The sequence below is a fragment of the Falco rusticolus genome, chromosome 10, assembly GCF_015220075.1.
Source record: "Falco rusticolus isolate bFalRus1 chromosome 10, bFalRus1.pri, whole genome shotgun sequence".
Lineage (NCBI taxonomy): Eukaryota > Metazoa > Chordata > Aves > Falconiformes > Falconidae > Falco > Falco rusticolus.
This window is the reverse complement of record NC_051196.1, coordinates 644,864-665,408: the sequence shown is the minus strand read 5'-3', so window position 1 is coordinate 665,408 and position 20,545 is coordinate 644,864. Positions and strand designations below refer to the sequence as shown.

The following is a 20,545-nucleotide window of genomic DNA, read 5'->3' as shown; positions in this document are numbered from 1 at the left end:
ACTGTTTTCTAATAATACACTCATCTAAATAAAGTACCTTTTTCTATTAACCTTTTGCTTCCGATAGACACTGTTATTACCTATATCAAAATAAGTACCTGGCATGTCCCATGTGAGAAGCATCATAAACTGTTGGACCACAGCAATACCACAAAACTTTTCTTCCATTCTGAGGCTGAAATATTTCCTTAATTGAAAGGGAAGGTACAATGATCAGAAGAAATTGAAGGCATGATATCAGGCCAGTAACACCACATTTGGAGATTAGGACATGAAAACACGGACTATAATTACAAAAAAGGAATAGTTACTCCACTCCCAGTTTTACTGTAAAAAAAGGTCACCACTAGCTTTGTCATGTAAGAGAGGTAACAGAGTATGGCTGCTTATTTACCTGCACTCTTATCAAGTAAGGTATCAGATTACAAAGATTCAGACTAGGCAAGGTAATATTCAAGCTGTGTTTGTGAAAGGAAAGATCAGCTTTCTTCCGCACTGAAAAAGGTTACAGAGTAACACACACTTTGATACTACATCCCATATAACCTTAGTATTCTTAGTATTTCCTCTCTTTCCCAAAGAAGACCACAAGAAGTTTTACCAGTTTATATTACATAATATAATTGGCAAGATACTATTTTTTTTTTCTTCTACACAGACACCTAAAGAAAGAAACTGTGATTTTATCTGTTCACGTTGCTTGTACTTATGTGTATTACAGTTTAACCCCTGGCTATTTTGCATGATGGTAACTTGCAATTGGGAACTATATATTAGGCAATATCCACATATATACACACATTTGTAGTATATGTATATTTATTGTTTATATTATAACATCTGCCCAGCAAACACACTTGACTGACACAGCATCTCGCATGTGCTTGCTAACATTCTACACCATACAACACAGAAACCTGTCTACTGATAGGGTAAACACTTCAGAAACAAACATTTGATGACTCCACTATTTGTGTTTCTATGGAAATCTCGGCTTTTCTTTCATTTAGTCACCTTGTTGCGAGTCAGGCTGTTGTAGAGGCAGAGCCTAGAATGTTTTGTCCCTTCAGGGGGAGACCAGGGAGGCTGCACACGCTTGCCTTTACCTAAGGGGAAAAGTAGTTTAAAGAGAATTGAAAAGATGCTTTCCACAAACAGATCTGTAATATAACATTTTCTCCTTATCATGTCATTATTTCCAAAGAAAAAACCCACATACAATTAGACAAAGCAGCTCCAATCCCAGTAGTCCAACTACTTTGTTAGTGCTTCCTACAAAGCCACTAAACCCAAAATAAATTATTCCAATCTAGTTTATTTTCTACTCCCTGAATTGCTACCCCTATTAACTTTCAATCCAAGTAACAGGAAGGAAAAGTCTATAAAAGTAAGCGCATGCAATTCCGTTAAAGCATTAACAAAAGCTTTGAAGTTTAATGAATTATTAATAAAGTGTTATGACAGTCCTGGGCTTTCTGCAACGCCACTGATTTTACCGTGATGGCATATCACAGATCTCATACAGAATTTGCACGAAGTCTCCAGAGAACAGTCTCTAGAGCCAATATTGACAGAGTATGTGTACTCAGCGTGAGAGGGAGGGGAGAGGGAAAGGTTTAGAAAGAACCTCAGCTTTTTATCCTGCATGTTGCTATGTACACAAAGCATTTTTGAACACACTCATTTACCACAAATATGCTCCAATTCAGCAAGAAGCTAAATTTTGCCATTAAAGAGAGCAGATAAAACCCAGGGTAATATTAGCGACAATATTCTTGCATTTTTAACTTTTAAATTTTTAAGCAGCAACATAGTTGTTAAACTCATGGTTTTTTCATGAGTATGTCATCTGTTGAAGATCTGCACTTTGCTATACACAAAGCTGCTTGCAGCTGTAGTAATATTAAACTAATTATCACATTAACTAGGAATGAAAGCAAACCAGGAAATTAAAAAATACAGCAGGGTTGCCAGCTTAATAATACACACAGCACTGTCTTTAGGAGTTCTCATGGTATGCATTTTAACTGCAATTAAAATATTATATAAACTATTTGTTTTGACAACAAAATTTGCCTTCTCATCCTGTGTGTCAGGGTGCTCTTCACTTATTCATATGAAGATATTGGGGGAAACGGAGTATTATGGCTGAAAACCTTCAAGTAATGTAAATATTCATGGTATAAAAAAATTTAATCTCTTTATCTTCCTTGTTGGAATAACTGCCTAAACGTGAAAAAAATATATTAACTGCAGTACTTTGTCTCACAAATGGACTCCACTTAATCTCCCTGTTATGGATCCACGGAAATATGTGTTTATTCTAAACATTTCATTGCATGTGGTACTCCTGGACGGAACACTTAAAGAGCAGTCTATCCATAACACAGACCATACAGTAAGGTATGGATTTGTTTACTCTGATTTACAAAGATTATGCTGCCATGCTTAATTGTGGCTAACATTCCCCTCAGGGAAAGAAGCCTATGTGGGTTAGTCTAATAAAAGATAGATCTGTAAAGCTTTATTTACTTACAACCACACTAAACATAAGAAAAAAACCAGATACTGCACCCTGAAGTTCTCAGCTTGCGAATTAGGTGTCACGTTGTATCTGCTATACAGACACCGAGGGCAAAGTAAAAGACATACTGTTTAGTCTGTTCAAATATGTCTCTGTCAGCTATCCTCTTCCCCCTGGTTGAACTGAAGTTCATTTGCTCCAATCCACCCCTGGAGCTCTCTGACACACCCAAGAAAACACTGATAAAATACCCAAGGTCTAAGATGTGTGGCAGATTCACGTCATTTTCATAGCGAACACTGCAGAATACCATTTCAGGAGTCCTGATTCATATGCACAGATGATGAAGATAATAAGACATAACCCTTCAGAAAAAGAGATTAACATGAAAGGTTTCATGGACCAGAAACCAGAGACAGTTTCTCTTATTGTTCCACCCTGATCCATGAAAGTCTGCAGACAAAGTGTAGTTAGTGGCATGAATCTGCTCTCAGAGCCAGCAGTACAGCTGAGATCCCTTCGCTGTTGAAGGGCAATCGATAATAACCATCACAAATGCATGCAGGCACACACAGGTATACAGAATCTACTCGCAGCAGTCAGATTTTAACTGCTGGTCTGCTAGGAACTGAGAACACATTTGATGAGAGGTTGTGAGAATGGCACTGGAGTAATATTAGTCAACAACCATCAGCAAAGATGACGGACATTATGCATTCATTTGTAGGTATTGCAAGCACTATACAACAGCTCTGCTGTTTATTATTATTATTATTATTATTATTATTTCATGACTCCCTGAGCAAGGATCTCACTATAAAGCAATTATATTAGACTAGCTCATTGGAAAACAACTCAGAAGAGTGATGCAGCTCCCAGAAATGCCAACACCCATGCTTACACAATGTCCTAGATTAACTGGTTAGCATTTCCTCAAATCACCAGCAATGCCACGGTTAAAAAAGAAGCCCAAATATTCTTTTTGAAATTCAGCGTTAATAACAATTGTAAGAGGCAGTATTGAGTTTACTTTATTATGAATTTGTATATTATACAACAACTATTTAGTTACCCTTGCAGGAAAAAAAGAAAGCGGACCGAGCCAATCCTGCTATTTTAGGGAAGAAGCCAAAACCCACATAGCCTTTTACAATCCAGCAGCTAGCTTTTGAAAGAAAATACACACAATTGAATTCTGTACACTGAGGAATTTTAAAATCAAAGAAATGTGGAAACAGAGCTTAAACATTCCAATAGGTCATATCAATTATGCAGTAACTGTACGCAAGAAGAATTTTATGACCTTGAATACAAGTCAATATGGTAAATTTTAAAGCGTGCAAGAAAGTATGAAAGGGAACTTCTAGGAATTCCCAGCAATAAAAACCAATACAATGTCAGCTAGTCTATAACCTGCCCACCAGTTTAATATTACTCACTTGTTTGAAGTTTACAAGGCTCATTTTTTTCACTGCTGCCATCATAGATTGCTTCTATGTGTCTGTACCACCGGACAACATGGATATACTGGTCCACAGGTGGCCCCGAAAACTTTCTGAATACCTCCACATCTGCATGTGAAAATGTGAACCCCTGGATATAACTACGAGTGCTCAGGTACTCGTTCAAAGCCTTCACCCTGGCTTCCTCTTCACTAATGCTCAGAATAAAACTGTAGCTGGAAGCTGTAAAGAGAGGCACAGGATATTTGGTCAGCATTGAAAGAAGGAGGAGATCCCATGACCAAAATATATCCTTACACTATACATCTCCCCCTTTAAATTAGCTCTGACAACTGACAAGAAATTCAGAGAAAAATGTATTTAATACAAGGTACTGAATAAATATGTTTCCTATTAATAGATTATGTTCATGCTGTGGTGATTTTTTTGGAGACATTTTACGAAGAGTAATAAGGACAAAAGCACCAGTCCTTTTCATGAAGAAATACTATCTACTTGAAACCAGAGAAAATTCATACACAGCAAACCTAATCAGTCTGTCTTTTCCACATTTCCAAAACACTCATCCTGCAAATACTTAAATATGATTAATTTTATATGCTATGGATAGGCTGTCAATAGGTCTACTGAAGTTGGGCATAATTAAATCTTTGCAGGACTGGGGCCCACATGCAAGCTCCCAGCGTGATGCTCGGTTACTCCTACTTGCTTTAGCAACTCAAAACTTCAGTTGCTGTACCTTCCCATATTTCTCCTATGCCACTTCCTCTCCTCAGACATATGAACAATATTTAAAATGAGTAAGATCTACACAAATTAACAGAAAGAATATTAGATCATGCTCCTCCGTCACAATGTTTTATTTCCATGATTTATTTGGTAAATCATGGGTTCAATTAGGTCTCATCTTTGCAAATCCAGGGATGTTGAGGAAGCAGTGGAAGAGTTCTGTGACTTGGTGGGGATGCTCACAGGAACTGCAAGCCCTCCTCAAGTCAGTGGGTACAAAGCACTGCAGAGGTTATGGCATCTGGACTAGCGCTGACATTAGATAAACCTAGCATTCATATTTTCCTACAATGATTCAACAATTGTAACTCCGTTCACATTCAAAGTACTGTATAACACAAAGTGTAACAGCTAAGCCAAGACCCTGCTTAGGTAGTCAGCCAAGAAAGTAATTTAAGATGTTGTCAAGGTCATAGTGCAATCAAGTGAGAGAGCCAGTATGAGAACACCTGTTCCTGCTCCCAAACTCTGACAGAGACCACTACCACAACTGTTGTTCTTACACTACTACTAACATCTTCTGCACAAGTAGCTCCCAAAGCATTGGAGGTGCTCACAGACTAACGCTTTTGGAAAGGGAAGGATGAAAGGAGATGGGGAAGTGATGGCTATGAGAGGATGTGAGGGACTGCAGAATTAAGAAGTTTTTCAGAATATTATCGGTTAAGACTTTATGAGCAGCTCATTTCCTATATAAAAATCAGTTACTAAAATGTTCTAAAGGAACACAGGATGACAGGGAAATGGCAGCTAGATACCAAGTGTGGTTGTGTTTGACTCAAGTATAAATGAGACACAGTGGCACACCAGTAGAACTAATAAAAGAGATCAGTGATTTAAAAAATATTAACAAAAGGTCACAAAGATATTTAAAATTCATACACAAAATCAAAGTCAGATTCACATTCTTCACAGATTCAATTCTTCTCCAGGGCTATCCATGTAACTGTTCAGTATAAACAAAGAGTAACAAATAATGGTTTGTAACTAGACCTTACCTGCTCGCCTTACTCAGCTGAATAGGATTCAGCTTCAGCTCACATAGTTGAGTTTACCATAAACTTTTCAGGCTCCTAAATATTTACTGATGTTTATCATCATAGAACTTCATATGTTTATACACATGAATTAGTTTGAAATAGTTATGTTCATTAACTATGGAAACCTAAGACACAAGTCTTCCTTGAATGTGAATTTTGTATCCAGGAATCATATGAGGGAGAAGGCCAAAAGAAAAAAAAAATTACAAGAATGATCTGAGTAGAAATGAAACTATATCTCAAAGAAAAGATCTTTAAAGATCTATCGCAAGGAAAGCAACATTCAATTTGCTAAGTATTATTAGGGTTATTACAACCATTATTCACACACCAGGCTGCTAATGGGAGGCAAGTCAGTATATCTGAAAAAATGTGCTTTCCAACCACATCTGCAAACCCATCTAAAAGGGGAGGTGCACAAACTTACACATAAATACAACAAAGATGACAGAACTCACACCAGCTAGTTTTGGTAAGGAGAGATGGCAAATACTGCCTGCAAATGTAGGTACCAGCTCAGCCCTGATAAGCAAAGCAACCAAAATTACTTTGAGCAATCTTGGCACACACATTAATACTTGAAATTACGAAGTTTGACGTTATGTCTAGTTGCAAGAGCAACAGCAGACTTGAAAGTGTAGTACATCAAAGAAACCAGTTAGCCCAGGGGACCTAAGAGGCGGATGTCTTTATGTTGAGACCAGTCACTGACTCAAATTGAGCCCAAACTCATGTCCATGACTGCACACCACAGCAAATGCAGTACAGCATGAACACACCTGAACAGCTGTTGGCAGGATTTCTCAGGGCACAGAAGCAGCCGGGCTGCAGCAGTCTCAAGCTCCCAGCAGGCTCGCTGTACCAGTATAAGTTTCCCACACTGGTTTGACAGGCTGCATTGAGCTACAAATTTCCTTTCCTAGACTGACAGCTACTTTTCAAACCATGACAGCTAGCTTAAAGCTAGCATGGATGTGTTCTACTCTCTGCTGTGGCCAGATGCAGAGAAACAAGCAAATTTGCTGTGTTTGAGAGAGTACTGAGTGATCAGTGCAATTCTGCAATACCGCTGAGCATCCTATTTCAGTACATACGGGACAAAATCATTCTCACTTCTGGCATTCTTGAGTAGCTCCAAACTGGACTGAATTAACAAAACAAAACCTCTTCTTCTGAAGCGAAGGATGCTCTCCTGGGAAGAAGGAATGAATATGGTAATACTGTCTTTTGGAAAGCGGTATACCAGAGGGCCATCTCTTTTCAAGTAAAAGTTTTTAATCGGTCAAAACTATCTTCACATAAAGTCTGTTCCAATTTAATTTATATCACTACTAAAAATAAGAGTAGTAAATCTACAGTCTTGTTTTCTTGTGAATTATATTCTGCACCCTTAGTCTTGTCATCGTGTCTCACAATGCCTTTAATTCATCACACACTCCCACTGAAATATTTCCTGGTATCTCCCAAGTGCTCCATCTCTTCCTCCCGTGCACTTCACTATCCCCATCCTCCTGTACAGCCCCAACACATCTTTGCTCAGTCTGCCAAGTCTATACAAGAGGCAGCCCACTGTCAAACGTAATTAATACCAATCGATGCATTAAAAAACTGTTGAGGGAGAAGTGCCAATGGACGTATATAGGTCTGACCTGTTCTACCCTTGTTGCTTTAGGAAACAAGGCTAAGAAATAGCCCTTCCCTCTGACTGCGATGTTTTTCCCCTCCCAAAACAGAAAAATGACAGTTGCTACTACTCAATTGCATTACTAAGTGTCTTCTTGACAACAGAAGCACATAAAGTATTACAGAGCTGCTGCATAACACTAAATGTTAACTCATGTGAATGGAATGATCCACAGACACCAAATCATATCACTCAAGAGCAACTCTGTTCAGAAAACAAACACCGAGCATGAGTATTGGGAGAGGCAGCAAAATAACCTTGAAAAATCATAGATAATGTAACACTCCGCCCACATTAAAAAGTTGTTTCAAAAAAATTCCACTGTAGACATTATTTAAAACAGTTCTTTCACAATAATTGCCAGTGTATCATCTCTTTGGGCAATATAATTGTCACACATTCTTCTTCCCATGCATTTGGGAATTTGTAAGACTGCAGCAACACACAGACTCAAAGGTATAAGACTGCTTCTACATTTTATTTGCCCATTAAATACCTTTTGAAGTTTAATGTATAACCCACACAGTATCAAATTTGATGTAAATTTTTCACTTTTATTAACTTGAAAAGAAAAACCTCTGTTCCTTGAAGGTGTTAACAGCAAAGTAAATACAGAAAAGCCATAAAGTAGGCAGTAAGCTGACACAAAAATGGATTTACTTTGCTTCGGGGAAAATCAAGTTTCCTGGGCTTCCCTGAACCTGCTAACCTTGTCAGTCATAATTAGATGACAACCACAATGTTCCAGGATTTCTGCAGATGCATTCTCTGAGGAAAAATCTTAAGATGTTTCTGAATATTTTAAAACGTCATTTCTCTTCCAACTTGGATTTCACAGATTTAAAACTACTCATAAAATATAAGCGTAACGGGTCTCATTATTAACACAGCTCAAAACCGGCCATTTATCATTCTGGCTGGCCACTCTGATAGCTTTGGAAGCAAGTCCAACTGTCTGCTCAGCCAAGAGGAATTATACATTTCCATAAAACATTCAGAAGAACTGAACCAACACAGCTATCCCATCCATGCAAGACACAGCACACACACAGCAAGGCAAAGGACTTTCCAAAACTCACACACGAGGATCAAGAGGCTTTTAGCAGAGCAGGGATTTTTAAGACCGTCATCTCCCACCAAGGAAGAGCTTAACAGTCCCAGTCACTTTAGCCCTGGAAGTTTCACTTCTACTTCTCCTGAACTGAAACTAAATGTAACAGTTTCAGTAAAAAGCAAATACTATTTGCCCAACAATAAATGTAACTAAAAACTGTCTTGAAGGACACCTCAACTGAGCCTTTGGTGGTTCCTCCTCCCAACCTTAACTAAGATACTGAAAATGTCTGAAAAAGTCAGTCCCCTAACAGCAATAAATGTTTCTGGACTCCCTTAGACAGGAATGTTACTTGTGATGGATAAAGAGCAAAGTATCTTTTGGTAACGAAGAAAAAGGTGCAAAATCTTTGAATCTACAGATGTTTAACTGGAATGACAAAAATTTCCAACCCCTTACCTACCATGATGGTATTTCATACCTGTATGACTGGTAATCCAAGTTTCCATTTGCTACAGTAGCGCCAAAAATTATAGGACTACCCTGGCCCTCCTTCCATATGGAAGGGCATAGTCTAACCCATCATTAAAACGTGACCACACAAAAAAATCTGGAAAAGTCAAAAAGTTCAGACATGAGTTCAAGGGAGGACACCGATGACTAGGAAAGGCAGCAAGGAAGGCAGAGGCTTCTTGTTGCTGTTCTCTGCCCTGCTATCCCCCACTGCCGTGCTCCTTCCCAGAGCGGGGGGCTGCGACCAGCACCGACCGAGCGGGGTGGCAGCCGCCGCACGCCGCCCTGAGCCCACCAGGCTGGCGAACTGCTGCTTCCTCGCTCCGGGACCGGGAAGCTCCCGGTTTTTTCCGCAGATCGCCGTGTGCCATCATTAACCTTTACACTGGCGGCGAGGCACGATGCGGGTCGCCTCCCCTGGCCTCGCAGGGCACCGGCGGTCCCCTGATCCGTAGGTACCGGCCTAAGAGGCGCAACCGCCCCCCGCCGCCCCGCGCCCCCGCCGCCCCGCGCGCTGCCTACGTGTCACCCGCCGCCGAGGGACACCGGTGACCTCCCCGGCGGCAGGCGCCGAGCCCACACCTCGCCCCCGCCCCCAGCACGTCGCGGCGGCTGCCGGCCTGGCACCTCGGGGGCTCCCCCCGGCACAGCCTTGCGGGAGCCGCGGGGCGCCTCGCCGCCGCCCGCCCCGGGGAACGCGCAGAGCAGGCCGCCGGGACGACGGCCCCAGGCCCCCCGCCGCCATTTGCCGCTCCGCCGCTTCAGCAGCGGCGACAGGGCGGCGGGCCGGCTGCTCGCCCCTCGCCCACCGCCGCCGCGCCCGCCCGACAGCGTGACAGCGGCAGAGCCGCGGCGCCAACCACCACCGAGCCGCGCCAACCCCGGAGGACGCCCCGCCGCGCCCCGCCAGGCCTCCTCGGCGCCGGTCACCGACCTACCCTGCTCGGCGGCGGGCGCTGCCATCCTGCTGCCTCCTCCCCTCGCTCGCGAGCTGATGCAACAGCGCGCCCGGAAGCGGCGCCCCGCCCCGCCCGCCCGACGCTACTTCCGACGGGCGCCCCGCGTCACCGCGGCAACGGCGCAGCGCCGCCGCCGCGCCCCGGGCGGGCCGCCCCCTCAGCGAGGCCCGACAGCCGGCGCCGGTTCTGGCCCAGCCGGGCTTTTATTGCCGTGCTGCAAACGCGACGCCCCCGGCGCGCCCGCGCCACACACGGCGCGGCAGCTCCGCAGTCCGAAGCGCCGCCACCCCCGCCGGAGCGGCCCCGGCCCTCGGGCTGGCGGCACCGCGCGGCTCGGGAGGCCTCAGCGAGTAACACCAGCGACGGCGGCTCCCCGCGCCAAGGTGAGGAGGGCATCACGTCCGCGCCACCGCCTTTGCCAGCCGCTTGCCGACGTCCTCATTTACAGGAAGGCCGTAGACATACACACATGTACACAGGAGCACTTGTGAAGTTCGTCGTAAATGTTAATCCGTGGCTTCTGACATACTTATAATGTTATTCATTTTCAAAGTGTTCAAGACCTTATCATAAGCCTCAGCATCTACATAATTTAACTCATCCAGTAATTTAACAATACATTGTTTCATTCCCAGTTTGTTTTTCCAGGCCAGAAGCATCTGATAGCATTGCTCTTCACTGTCACTAGGAAAGTCACAAATAATTTTATCAATATCGTTTTCCTGCAGATAACCTCTCATAAACTGCTTCCATTTATTTGGTGGTACTGCATTGATAAAGACCAAAAACGTATCTCTCAGTTCTGAAAAAAAGAAAAAACACCAAACACCACACACATCAGCTTAGATTTTAAAATACAGATATTTTTTTTCTCGTAACTAACATATACGCTTTCCTGTTAATTTTCAGCCAACACATGCACAAAACAAACAGCAGCAGCAAGGCCAGCTTTGGCACCTAAGAAGCTGCAGAACAAACAGGTTTCCTACTGAGTAATCTTGAAAGAAGCTAAAGGTATCAGTCTATGTATCTCAGGAGTAGTCTCTTAAGAGAGACACCATTCAGTAAAAGTAGTTTTGCGGAAGGTTTCATTGGCATTGCACATCGTCACTCACTTAAACTTGATAGGGCTACTCAACAGTAGGCTTTAACCACTTCACTATGCTGCTGGTATAGTTTGCTGCTGGTTTGCCACGCCAAGACCCGCATGAGCAAAACCTGTCCCTTAGATATCAGCTTGCTGGGTACAGGCAGGTGTATGGCAATTTGAGGCGGTCTTCCATGTGAGTGGCCATTTGACAGAAAGATCTCCTGCTCTGACCTACACTGCACTCACTAAGGCAGAGTATACTGCTGCCATGCAGACTTGTTTAAAACCTATGAAAAAATTTTGTACCGTTCTTATTCTTAAAAGCATAAGCATGACTGCATTATACTCCTGTGCAGAAAAGCCAAGCTTTAAAGTATAACAATTTACCACAGGGATTACAACTTCTCTCAAATGTAGTAATAATCCTGTTTCAGTATATTTTACAATAATCTGAAAGCCTTATAGCTCTAAGCAATATTCAGTAGCCTCCCTACACTATTCCTTAAGTAGACTAAAGTCAACAGGAAAAAAATTTCCAAGTACTTTATTTTTTTGGAATTTATGGAATTTTTGAAATTTATGGAATTATGAAAATTTATGGAATACTTACCTTTCTGAGAGAGATCGTTAACAATTATTTGACACTTTGGTTCTTGTACCTGTAATACAAAGTTGGACCGTTACTCCAACCTATCAGAGCACTTCACTCACGATTATTCCTCAGCTACTTGACAGCTCGCTTCCACAGCACACATACCAATAAGGGGGAAGGGGGCAGATTTTACAGCACAGCTGAAAGTATCTGAGTAAAAAACTTGCATGCTGAAACAGCCACACTGCCAGCTCTGAAGGGAAGCAGCAAGGCAATACATCTGCTGCCCTTGCGAAAGAATAGCTTCTGCGTAAATATTGAACAGGGACATGAGAGAGACAGAGCAGATTAAACGAGGCGTTGAAGTTTGCTTTCCCAAGATATCACTTCCCATACTTTCTATTACATCTTCAAGGCAAAGCCTCCTCTTCACTATCATTCTGCCTGAAAACAGCATCTATCACTCAAGGAATAGTTAAGAACTCAACTGAAATTACACATGTATCAGAGCAAATACAGTAATTTCACACACGTACACTTACCATACAATTTACTGGCATGCTACCACTTGGTACACGAGGTGGGTCATTCTGATGAAAAGCAAGAGTCTGCCCAATTTTTGCTGGTAGTGAAGAGTTAACGATCCTCCTCCAGCACCTTTCCATGCGGTGTCGTCTCCAGCCCCTTCGCGGGACAGTGCCCCGCTCAGAAAGCACAATGCTGTTTTCCTCCGGTAATGTATTTTCTACTTCCAAGCTGACACTGGTTTGCACTTGGCCCTCTGGGCTCTCACCGGAGTTCCCACTCTCAGGGCTGGCTGTGTTAGTTGCAGGTGTCTCCACTTCTGGTAAAATGAGGCTTCTAGTACTGCCCTCAAACTCCTGTAAAGAGCGAGAACATATTTTAAGAAATGTTTCATAGGTAGGTCTTCAAGGACAGTCTGGAGAAAGAAAACAGAACACTTGAAGTCACCAGATGTCAGAGAAATAATAGGAGAGCTGCTCATGCAGCAAAGTTACAAACATGCAAAAGTTACAGCCTTTATAGACTTGGACTTAGAATCACAGAATCATTTAGGTTAGATCTTTAAGATCATAGAGTCCACTGCACTTCAAAAGGTTTCAGAGCCTAAACTTCCCACGTTGCTTGTTGCTTTGCTCCCACTGGACCGCAGGGTAAGGCTCACAGGTTACCTCCACAACAAACCCAGGAAATTTTTCCTGGTGTTTTCACCAGCCTGTACTGCTGCTTGCTCCTGTCACAGTACAGAAGGTATGCAGGAGGGAATCAAATGGCCTTGCTGCACCTGAGGTGACTTAACAGCAGCAGGGGCCTCAAGACTACTGCTGTACCAAGGCTGATGTTCTCGAGAGTTTTTGTCAAGCTAATAATAGCCTATCAGCTCTGTGTAAGTGCACTAGCTCAGGCTTTTTTTTTTTTTTTTTTTTTCCCCCTCCAGTTTTAGTTTTTCTGGCAGATTCACAAACTAGAACTAGCTGAAAGAAGCAGCAGTGCAGACTGTGTAGCTTTTGAGTGGACAGAGTGGGAAGCAAGTGAGGAGGGCTGCATCATTTTCAGCACTGTCAATACATTGAACAAGCACATGCCAGGGAGCGTAGCTCCAACTCATCAAAAACAGTATAAGTACAGCACAGACCAGCATCTATCTAGCTTATCAACTAATGCTAAAAACTAGAAAGCTTTAAGATTTTTTTTTTTATGAGTGGAAAATGAAGGCAAAGAGTGACTTGTTCTAATGAGACTTGTGTTTGTTAATGTGCAGCTCCCCAATGAGCATAAAACAGTGTGATTTCTGTTTGCACAAGGTCAGTGACCCACGTGTGACAGCACCATGTGTAAGTAGGGATGCAAGGGGAACCACCCCACACATCAAACATGTAGTTGTACATCATCCTTACTGAATCCACTTTCTGTCGAAGAGTGCAAACAGGTTAAACAAGTTGACCCTACTTATACAAAATAGTTCTTCAGTAGGTAACCAAGCAACTGAAGGAACACGGCATAGCTGACTAACAGAGCTGCTGCTCTATTGTGGAATGAAATAACTATCAGCAGTAATTTTATTTTATTTTACAACAGTATAAATTCACTGGTTCTTTGGAAAGGACAGCATGTTGGCACTAGAACACCTGTTTTCAGGGCTGCATCAGCATTAACTCTCCTTAGCAAATAAGCTTTTTATTACAGTAGCATAAATGCTCCAAGTACACAGACATTACAATTCAAGTTGTGACAACTCTTACATCAGAGGTGTCACAATGTACTGATTATTCTACTGCCATTTTATTCTAATTAAAGAGATGATATTTGCCTATTCCTGCGCTACAGCATTTTGACCAGACTGTCTGTCATGCTTCTTCATCAGCTTCTACGAATACACGAAGCGCTGCAAATCTGGCCAGGGCACGGGGGAGACACAACTCAACAAAAACCCACGCATGACTCATGTATTTGTGCCACTTACGAACCTTGAAAAAGAGAAGAGTTTAAAAGTGATGTTTGCAAAAGGTATTTCAGTTCTATTTCTTCAGTCTTCAAGTATTTGTGACATAATTCAGACTCATTTTATTGCTTGAAAAATGTCTAATAGTAAGATTAGCTAAAAGCTCACACACCAGGCAAGTAATGCCTGCACTGGGTGGGGGGACAAGAAAGGCAGCAGGGAGAAGGTGCTGTACATGTGCTACAAGAGGAATCTGGATGCTCATCAAGACAAACATTTGTTTTACAACTTGTGTTACACATCATTAACTATGCTAGTGAAGACTGAGCTCGTTTTCACCTTGCTATGCTGTTAGGAGTGTAGCTTCTAAATAGAGAATCTAAAGCTAGACTAGTGAAAGACAAGCTAGCCTTTTATTTATCTTGCAAAAGGCTAGACTAGCAATAATCTTTAGAGTGAAACAGTAAGGTTCTGAAATAGCATTTGACTACAGGAGGCCAGGGTGAACCTAGCTTTAAAGTAGAACATAAGCCATCAGCCAGCCTGCGCTTGGTAAACCCTTTTCCAGGCTGTATTTCTGAACTGGTATGCTCCTGAACCCCTTGACTTACGGGACAGTCTAAGACCAAGGAGTTAAGACTGCCAGGTCCTGGCCTGTAGCTTGTGACATAAGCCCAAAGGCAGGAAGACTCAGTCACTTTGCTGGATGGAGAGTAGTCAGTCTGATGACCAAATAATGTTGTAGTCAAAATGCAAGGAAAGCTAGAACACCACAGTCCAGGCAAGCAGTAGCTGATGCTGCCTGGGAAATACATGCATGAAGTGGCAGACAACTAATTGGATCAAGGCATCACCTGGAGACAGCTTGAAGTGAAAGCTTGCACTTAGCCCAGTTTTTTTTCCCCACTTTCAAAACATCCTGGCCAGAGGTTCTGGAATGTTTCCAAGGGAAGTACTGGAAAGGGCAGCTGCAGTGGACACATACAGCTAATTAACACATCAGGCCCTTGCTAACATCTGGCTCTGTATTAATCAGAACTTGTTGCATCACAGGAACACATCCTACCAGAGGGTCTACAGTGAGACAAAAATTGAGAGCTGTGTATCAGGTACAAATAACCAGTACTGGCACAATTAAGCTGCACAAAACTGAGACAAAACACTTAATGCATCATATACTTACCAGACCTTTCTCTGCACCTTCAACTGAAGCAGCTAGAAAACAAAGATAATTTCTAAGAAGCTTTTAGGAATTGCAACAACTTAAAACACAGCTGAATTCTCACAAGACTGATACACAATAGACACATTCGTAACAAACCAAAGCCGTAATACAAGCCATTTAGTTTCCTTGATCTGTCATATGTTTTGTAAGAGTACTACCCTCAGCTTCCACCTCCAGCATTTAGTAAATTAGTAAATTTACTTAGTAAATTAACAGACCACAAGATGCAGTTTGGATTTTAAGCCACTCTTTCACCCCACCCCATCCCCCCCAGCTTATGCTTCTTAGCATTTTTGTGGGCTGCCGCAATAGAAAGAGAAGGCAGAAAATTGTCTTTACTGCAATACAATCAGTAAGACATGATTTGAACAAAGTTAACTTTCAAATTGAAGAGTAATTTTCAACATTATTTTAACTAAACTAGTTGCAAGAAAAACTTTCATATGCAGTGGCAGAAAGAAGAATTCCCCAGGAAGATACCTCTGCTCCCTCTAAATAAAAATATGGAATTAATTCACACAGGACTTATCAACCTAACATTCATGTTAAAAGGTCTCAAGTGATGAAAGGGCAACAATTTGTAGAAAAAGTTTCCACAGCCAAACACAGTGAAAGAAAGTAATTGGGGATCTAATTAGTTGCTGCTACTTGCCCCACACATCTGAGCTCATGGAGAGCTTTTTCCTCACCCTTTGCCAATACAATGCAAGTGGATAGGAAAATTCCTTCCAAGGACCTTACACTAATCTTGCTCTGAAGCACAGGCATCTGTCAGCAAAGTAAGGAAGCTCACAGTTAAGCTTTATGCATTTTATTTGCTGAACAAGACTAGCCACCATGATACAGGAGTTACTTAACTGAACCACACACTAAATGAGCCAGAGATTAAACAAGTCCCCCACAAAGTAACAAAAAAAGCCAGAGACAGCCTTAGCGCATGCTTTGCCCAGTTCTGGAAACTTTATGGATAGTAATTAAGCAGTTACCTTTATCACTCTTCAGGTTTCTAAATCTAACCAACAGCACCGAAACAGCCGCCACCACCACAATAATCCCAGTAATCACCATAATATAAGCAAAAGCTGGGCTTCCTGTGAAGGGTAAAGGAATGAAAAATTAGTACTGAGCAGTCCCCAAACAAGATATTCTGAAGCACAACCTGACTCCCTGCTGTCCTAGAGAACAACCTACGCTCCACAGTAGTACAATGACCTGGCTAGCTTGTCCTGGGTCTATCAGCTGAACTGAATGTGCAAGTGCTCATTTGCACCGCACGTTGTTAGCCCAAAGGCAGCAGGGGATTCTGTACAGCTGCGACACAACTTAGCAAGTCTTTCTGAGGAGACCTTTAAGAAACAGGGGACACAAGTATGCAAAAGGTGACAGCAAGCTTCAGGTGCTGTAGCACTGGTAGTGTCAGTTCCTTCTTTCTCTACTCTGGCAGAAGCTCTCCGCCAGCAGAAGAGAAAGCCACTCTGTACACAGCTTCTCAGACAGAAAACACAGAAGTCTTTGCATTATCTGTAACTTTCAACAGTGTCACTGTTGTGACTTTGACAACCCTGGCAAGACATGCAGCTTTTCACCAGCTGAAATTTAAGATAGTTTGCCACTCCAACCCCTTCAAGAACTTGTCTTTAGCAAGTAATTCCCAGACCAAAATACAGAAGCTCTTAAACATGTTACATTAGTTCAAACCGCTGTTTTACAGACTGCTCCAATGTTATTAGCCTGAAGCCACAGACCCAACAAATCAAGCTGAGTGGTATTTGTGTACCAGACCTTGATCAGGTAGGCCACATCCTAGGTCCATAGTAGCATTGCAGTTCTGCACAATCTCTTTTCCTTCCGGACACCTGAAATAGGTGGCAACATAGGGTTGTATCAGCATCTCCAGAGCAACATGCAGCTCTGCCCAGGCCTTTTTCAGGCAGAGCTTAGAGACATGAACAGATCATGCATAAACAGGTGACTGTTAGTTACCCAAGGCAATACTATGAAACTGAATAGAAGCAAAGCAGATAAAGCTCATGTGTGTCGGCTTCTAAGTGGTGGGGAAAAAACCCACAGAGTAGATGCATTATTCAGGCACAGTTAATTTTCTTCAGCAGGTGGTTCTACCTCCCTGAAATTTTGGGCTAGGTGCTACAAAACTCATTCAAGGTGTGTATGTGGGGGAAGTACTGATCTGAAGACATGAAGAATGTAAGTTTACACCTGTAAGCAACAAGCACAAAACCAAAATCTGTATCTTTTAGGTCTCAACCTCATGTATTTTGACACCTAAAACTTAAATGCATGAATAATGCCATTTGGCTTCAGAGCCATTACTTACAGCCTAATAGCATGTGTTTGTTAGGTACTGGCACAGGTTGGGCCACAGCAATAACATTCCCTGGAAGGAAAACAGTTGCTTACATAGTTATCAAACTTACATTGTACTGCATCTCTGACATATTTCACAGCCCTCAGCAGGGCAGAAATACCCTTGTTTGCACTGGCATTCAGTATCGTGTGTCGGAGTACAGGGTCTCAAAGTTATCTGATCTAAAAATACAAATTACAAAATAAATATAGAAGCTTTGCATAGCTGTAGAGCAGGGGTCCTCAAACTACGGCCCCCCAGGGTCCTCAATCCGGCCCCTGGTATTTACAGAACCCCCCTGTCCCCCGTCCCCCCCCCCCATCAGGGGTTGTTGGTGGGGGGGGGTGGGGTGGGAACCAAGCAGCTGCAGATGACTCCCTGCCCCTTCATCTGCGCCGGCCCCCGGTTTAAAAAGTTTGAGGACCCCTGCTGTAGAGAGTCACAAGTTATACTCAGGCCATAAAGGCAATTTATATGTTCAATATTATCAATGACTTAGAAGTGCGGAAAGCCGGAGGATGAGACTTTCCACATTACGGAAGGGGAAAAGGGTTAAGGTTTCATCAAAATTGTGCTCGGTACCATCTTTGCACTGTCTGCATGACAAGCATCCTTCCAAGCCGTTCTCATGGGCAGTATAACTCTCCCCTTCGACGCACGGGTCACATCTTCCTCTCAAATGCGGGGCACTACAGTGCTGAGCAACAAAAGTACCTGTGGAAGGGGAGAACTGGTAGCAGCAGCAGCCTCAAGCAATCATTTAACAGGCAAAGGACTACAACAGGATGTTACAACACAAGGCCATTTTTGGTGAAAGTTCAACCCCTTCTCATGTGTGGTGTGCCACATGAACCAAGCGGCGCAGCAGGGTCAGGAGGCACGTTTGCAGCTCGCCGCTCAGACAGGGAGCGGCAGCAAACAAGGCATCCAGCCAGGCCCCTGCCAGGACACACTGGGGAGGGTGACTGCAACAGCCCGAGTCACCCATGTGGCCAGTGCCACCTCCTCTGAAGGGACACAGTCGGAACAGGGAGAATTGCTCATAACCCCACTTCTCCTTTGCCCGATTATCTCTAAATGCACCCGACAAGCCCTCCAATACACTTCTTGGCACAAAGCTTGTTAACACCACACACATTGAGCAAGGAGAAGATTGCAAAGGCAGGCCGATGTTCTACCTACAGCTACAGAAATATCAGAATTCCCCTGGGCCCATTCTTTGTGCTAGCTAAAGCATTGCTTTTTGCTTGTTTGTTTTAAGCTGGGGGGGGGGGGGGGGGGGGGGGGGAGACCAACACCATCCAATTTGGAACACTTCAGCGGCAGGCAGAGGTTTCCCGGCTCGCTGCCAAGGCACCTCTCCCAGTCATCACCTATTGCACAAGGGGCTCTCACCTCAAAATGGAGCCCGGCCTTAACAGCACCGACCAGGCTTACACTTTCACTGGATGCAATGTTAAAAAAATAATAGTGACGCAGTAGTCTCCAAGGGATGAAAACCCCATGGCTGTTATCAGCCCTAACAGCCTGCAGCCTTACCAGCTGGACAAGATACGCAGCAGCAGCCTTCGTGTAAGTACTCCCCCTCCCTGCAGTCCTCGGCGCTGGCTCCAGGCATCATCAGCAGCATAACCTACAGCAGAGACAAACAAGCGCGAGTGATTCATCTTCCCGGGACACGATAACCATCTCGGGAAAATGATCCTGCAAAGACTTGAAAACACACTTGGAAGTTGACGGGAAGCCACAAAGGAAACCCAAGCTAATTTCTGCCTAAGTGTGCTGCTCACGGCGGTAGTGGCAATCACAAGGCTGGGGTTAAAGCAGCACTGTGCAGCGGCCGGTGGCTTTTAGGCCAACTATCGCCCCAGCTCCCTGCCTCCCTTTTAAACTTTATTTTCTTTTTACTAATCACTGCAGCCGAACTTCAGAGGCCGCGGCTCCCGCCCCAGGGACGTGGCTCTCCCTCCTCATCTCCCAAGTTGGGAGGGCGACATCCAGCATTCCTCACTGGCTCTGTCATCTTCAGCAGAAGGCAAGTGGCTGAGTCATTAACAAAAATAACGTGCTGCGGCCACAGGAGCTTTAGGAATTTTTATTCTTTTTTCCTGTTAAAGACGCCCGCGGCTACCCCGCCCCGGAGCCCGGGCCGGCCGCCCAGGTGCCTCGCCGGGGCGGGCGGGCCGCGACACGGGGCGGGGCAGCCGCGGGGCTCCGGGCCGCCACTCGCCACCAAGCGGCTGCCGGGGGCCCGCTGCCCCGGCTCCCTCCCCGGCTCCCGGCCCCGCGGAGCTGGCGAGCCCCCCCGCTACACGGCGCGGGCACCGCGAAAGGCCTCGCCCCCCGCGCCGGCTCCTGCGGAGAGGGGGCGCCCCGGGAGCGGCGGCACCTGCCCCCCCGCAGGGGCCCGGCCGCGGCCCGGCTCGGCTCCGCCGGCCGCGCTGCCTCGCCCCCGGCCGGGGAGGGGGGGGGGCCGCCCGGGCCCCGGGCAGCGCGGAACGGAAGCTGGGGCGAGTTCCCGGAGGGGACGGCGGCCACCCTCGCGGGGCCCGGCCGCGCCGCAAGAGCCCCGCCCCGCCGCGGCAGCGCGGCCAACAGGTGGCGGAGGAGACCCCAGCCAGGGACCCCCGCCCAGCACTCACCAGCAGCAGCCTCACCGCCCCGCCGGCTCCCATAGCAGCGCCCGGCTCGCACCGGCCCCGCTCCGCGCCGCGCAGCACATCCAGGGGGCGGTGCCGCCGCCGCTTTATCCGCCCCGGGGCGGGCCCCCGCCCCCGCCCCCC

At 44.6% G+C, this 20,545-nt stretch overlaps 2 protein-coding genes across 5 annotated transcripts in view; both read right to left on the bottom strand.

Annotated features, from left to right (window-relative positions):
* CARS1 (cysteinyl-tRNA synthetase 1) overlaps positions 1-10,098 on the bottom strand; it is a 34,469-nt gene extending 24,371 nt beyond the window's left edge. Inside the window, exons 1-4 of one of the 2 annotated variants that reach the window (XM_037401707.1) lie at positions 10,006-10,095; positions 3,964-4,209; positions 1,015-1,106; positions 99-187 (exon numbers count right to left, since the gene is read on the bottom strand). In XM_037401707.1, the coding sequence (XP_037257604.1) occupies positions 99-187; positions 1,015-1,106; positions 3,964-4,209; positions 10,006-10,030 (452 nt within the window). In that variant the 5' untranslated portion in view covers positions 10,031-10,095. Of the gene's footprint in view, positions 1-98; positions 188-1,014; positions 1,107-3,963; positions 4,210-10,005 lie in introns of both variants that reach the window. The other variant, XM_037401708.1, reaches the window with a different exon arrangement.
* A 410-nt stretch (positions 10,099-10,508) lies between these two features.
* LOC119154898 (tumor necrosis factor receptor superfamily member 6-like) lies at positions 10,509-20,494 on the bottom strand. 3 transcript variants are annotated; one of them, XM_037402885.1, is made up of 10 exons: positions 20,405-20,494; positions 19,302-19,395; positions 18,345-18,476; positions 17,833-17,944; positions 17,180-17,253; positions 16,384-16,488; positions 15,356-15,387; positions 12,251-12,589; positions 11,727-11,775; positions 10,509-10,828 (listed from the first exon to the last, which is right to left on the bottom strand). In XM_037402885.1, exons 1-10 carry the CDS (start codon positions 20,435-20,437, stop codon positions 10,533-10,535), a joined length of 1,266 nt encoding a protein of 421 aa, XP_037258782.1. In that variant the 5' UTR covers positions 20,438-20,494; the 3' UTR covers positions 10,509-10,532. The 3 variants fall into 3 exon arrangements, with proteins under 3 accessions (XP_037258782.1, XP_037258783.1, XP_037258784.1); XM_037402886.1 differs by lacking the exon at positions 20,405-20,494 and adding an exon at positions 19,774-19,907; XM_037402887.1 differs by lacking the exon at positions 20,405-20,494 and adding an exon at positions 19,489-19,655.
* Positions 20,495-20,545: the final 51 nt, after the last annotated feature.

Excerpts from the sequence above, each read along its gene's own strand:
- LOC119154898 (XM_037402885.1), bottom strand. The coding sequence starts at position 20,437 with ATGGGAGCCGGCGGGGCGGTGAGGCTGCTGCTG. Across the intron at positions 17,254-17,832 it reads TGTCAGAGATGCAGTACAAT|GTGTCCGGAAGGAAAAGAGA; the intron begins GTAAGTTTGATA and ends CACCTATTTCAG. Across the intron at positions 16,489-17,179 it reads ATGTGGCCTACCTGATCAAG|GAAGCCCAGCTTTTGCTTAT; the intron begins GTCTGGTACACA and ends TACCCTTCACAG.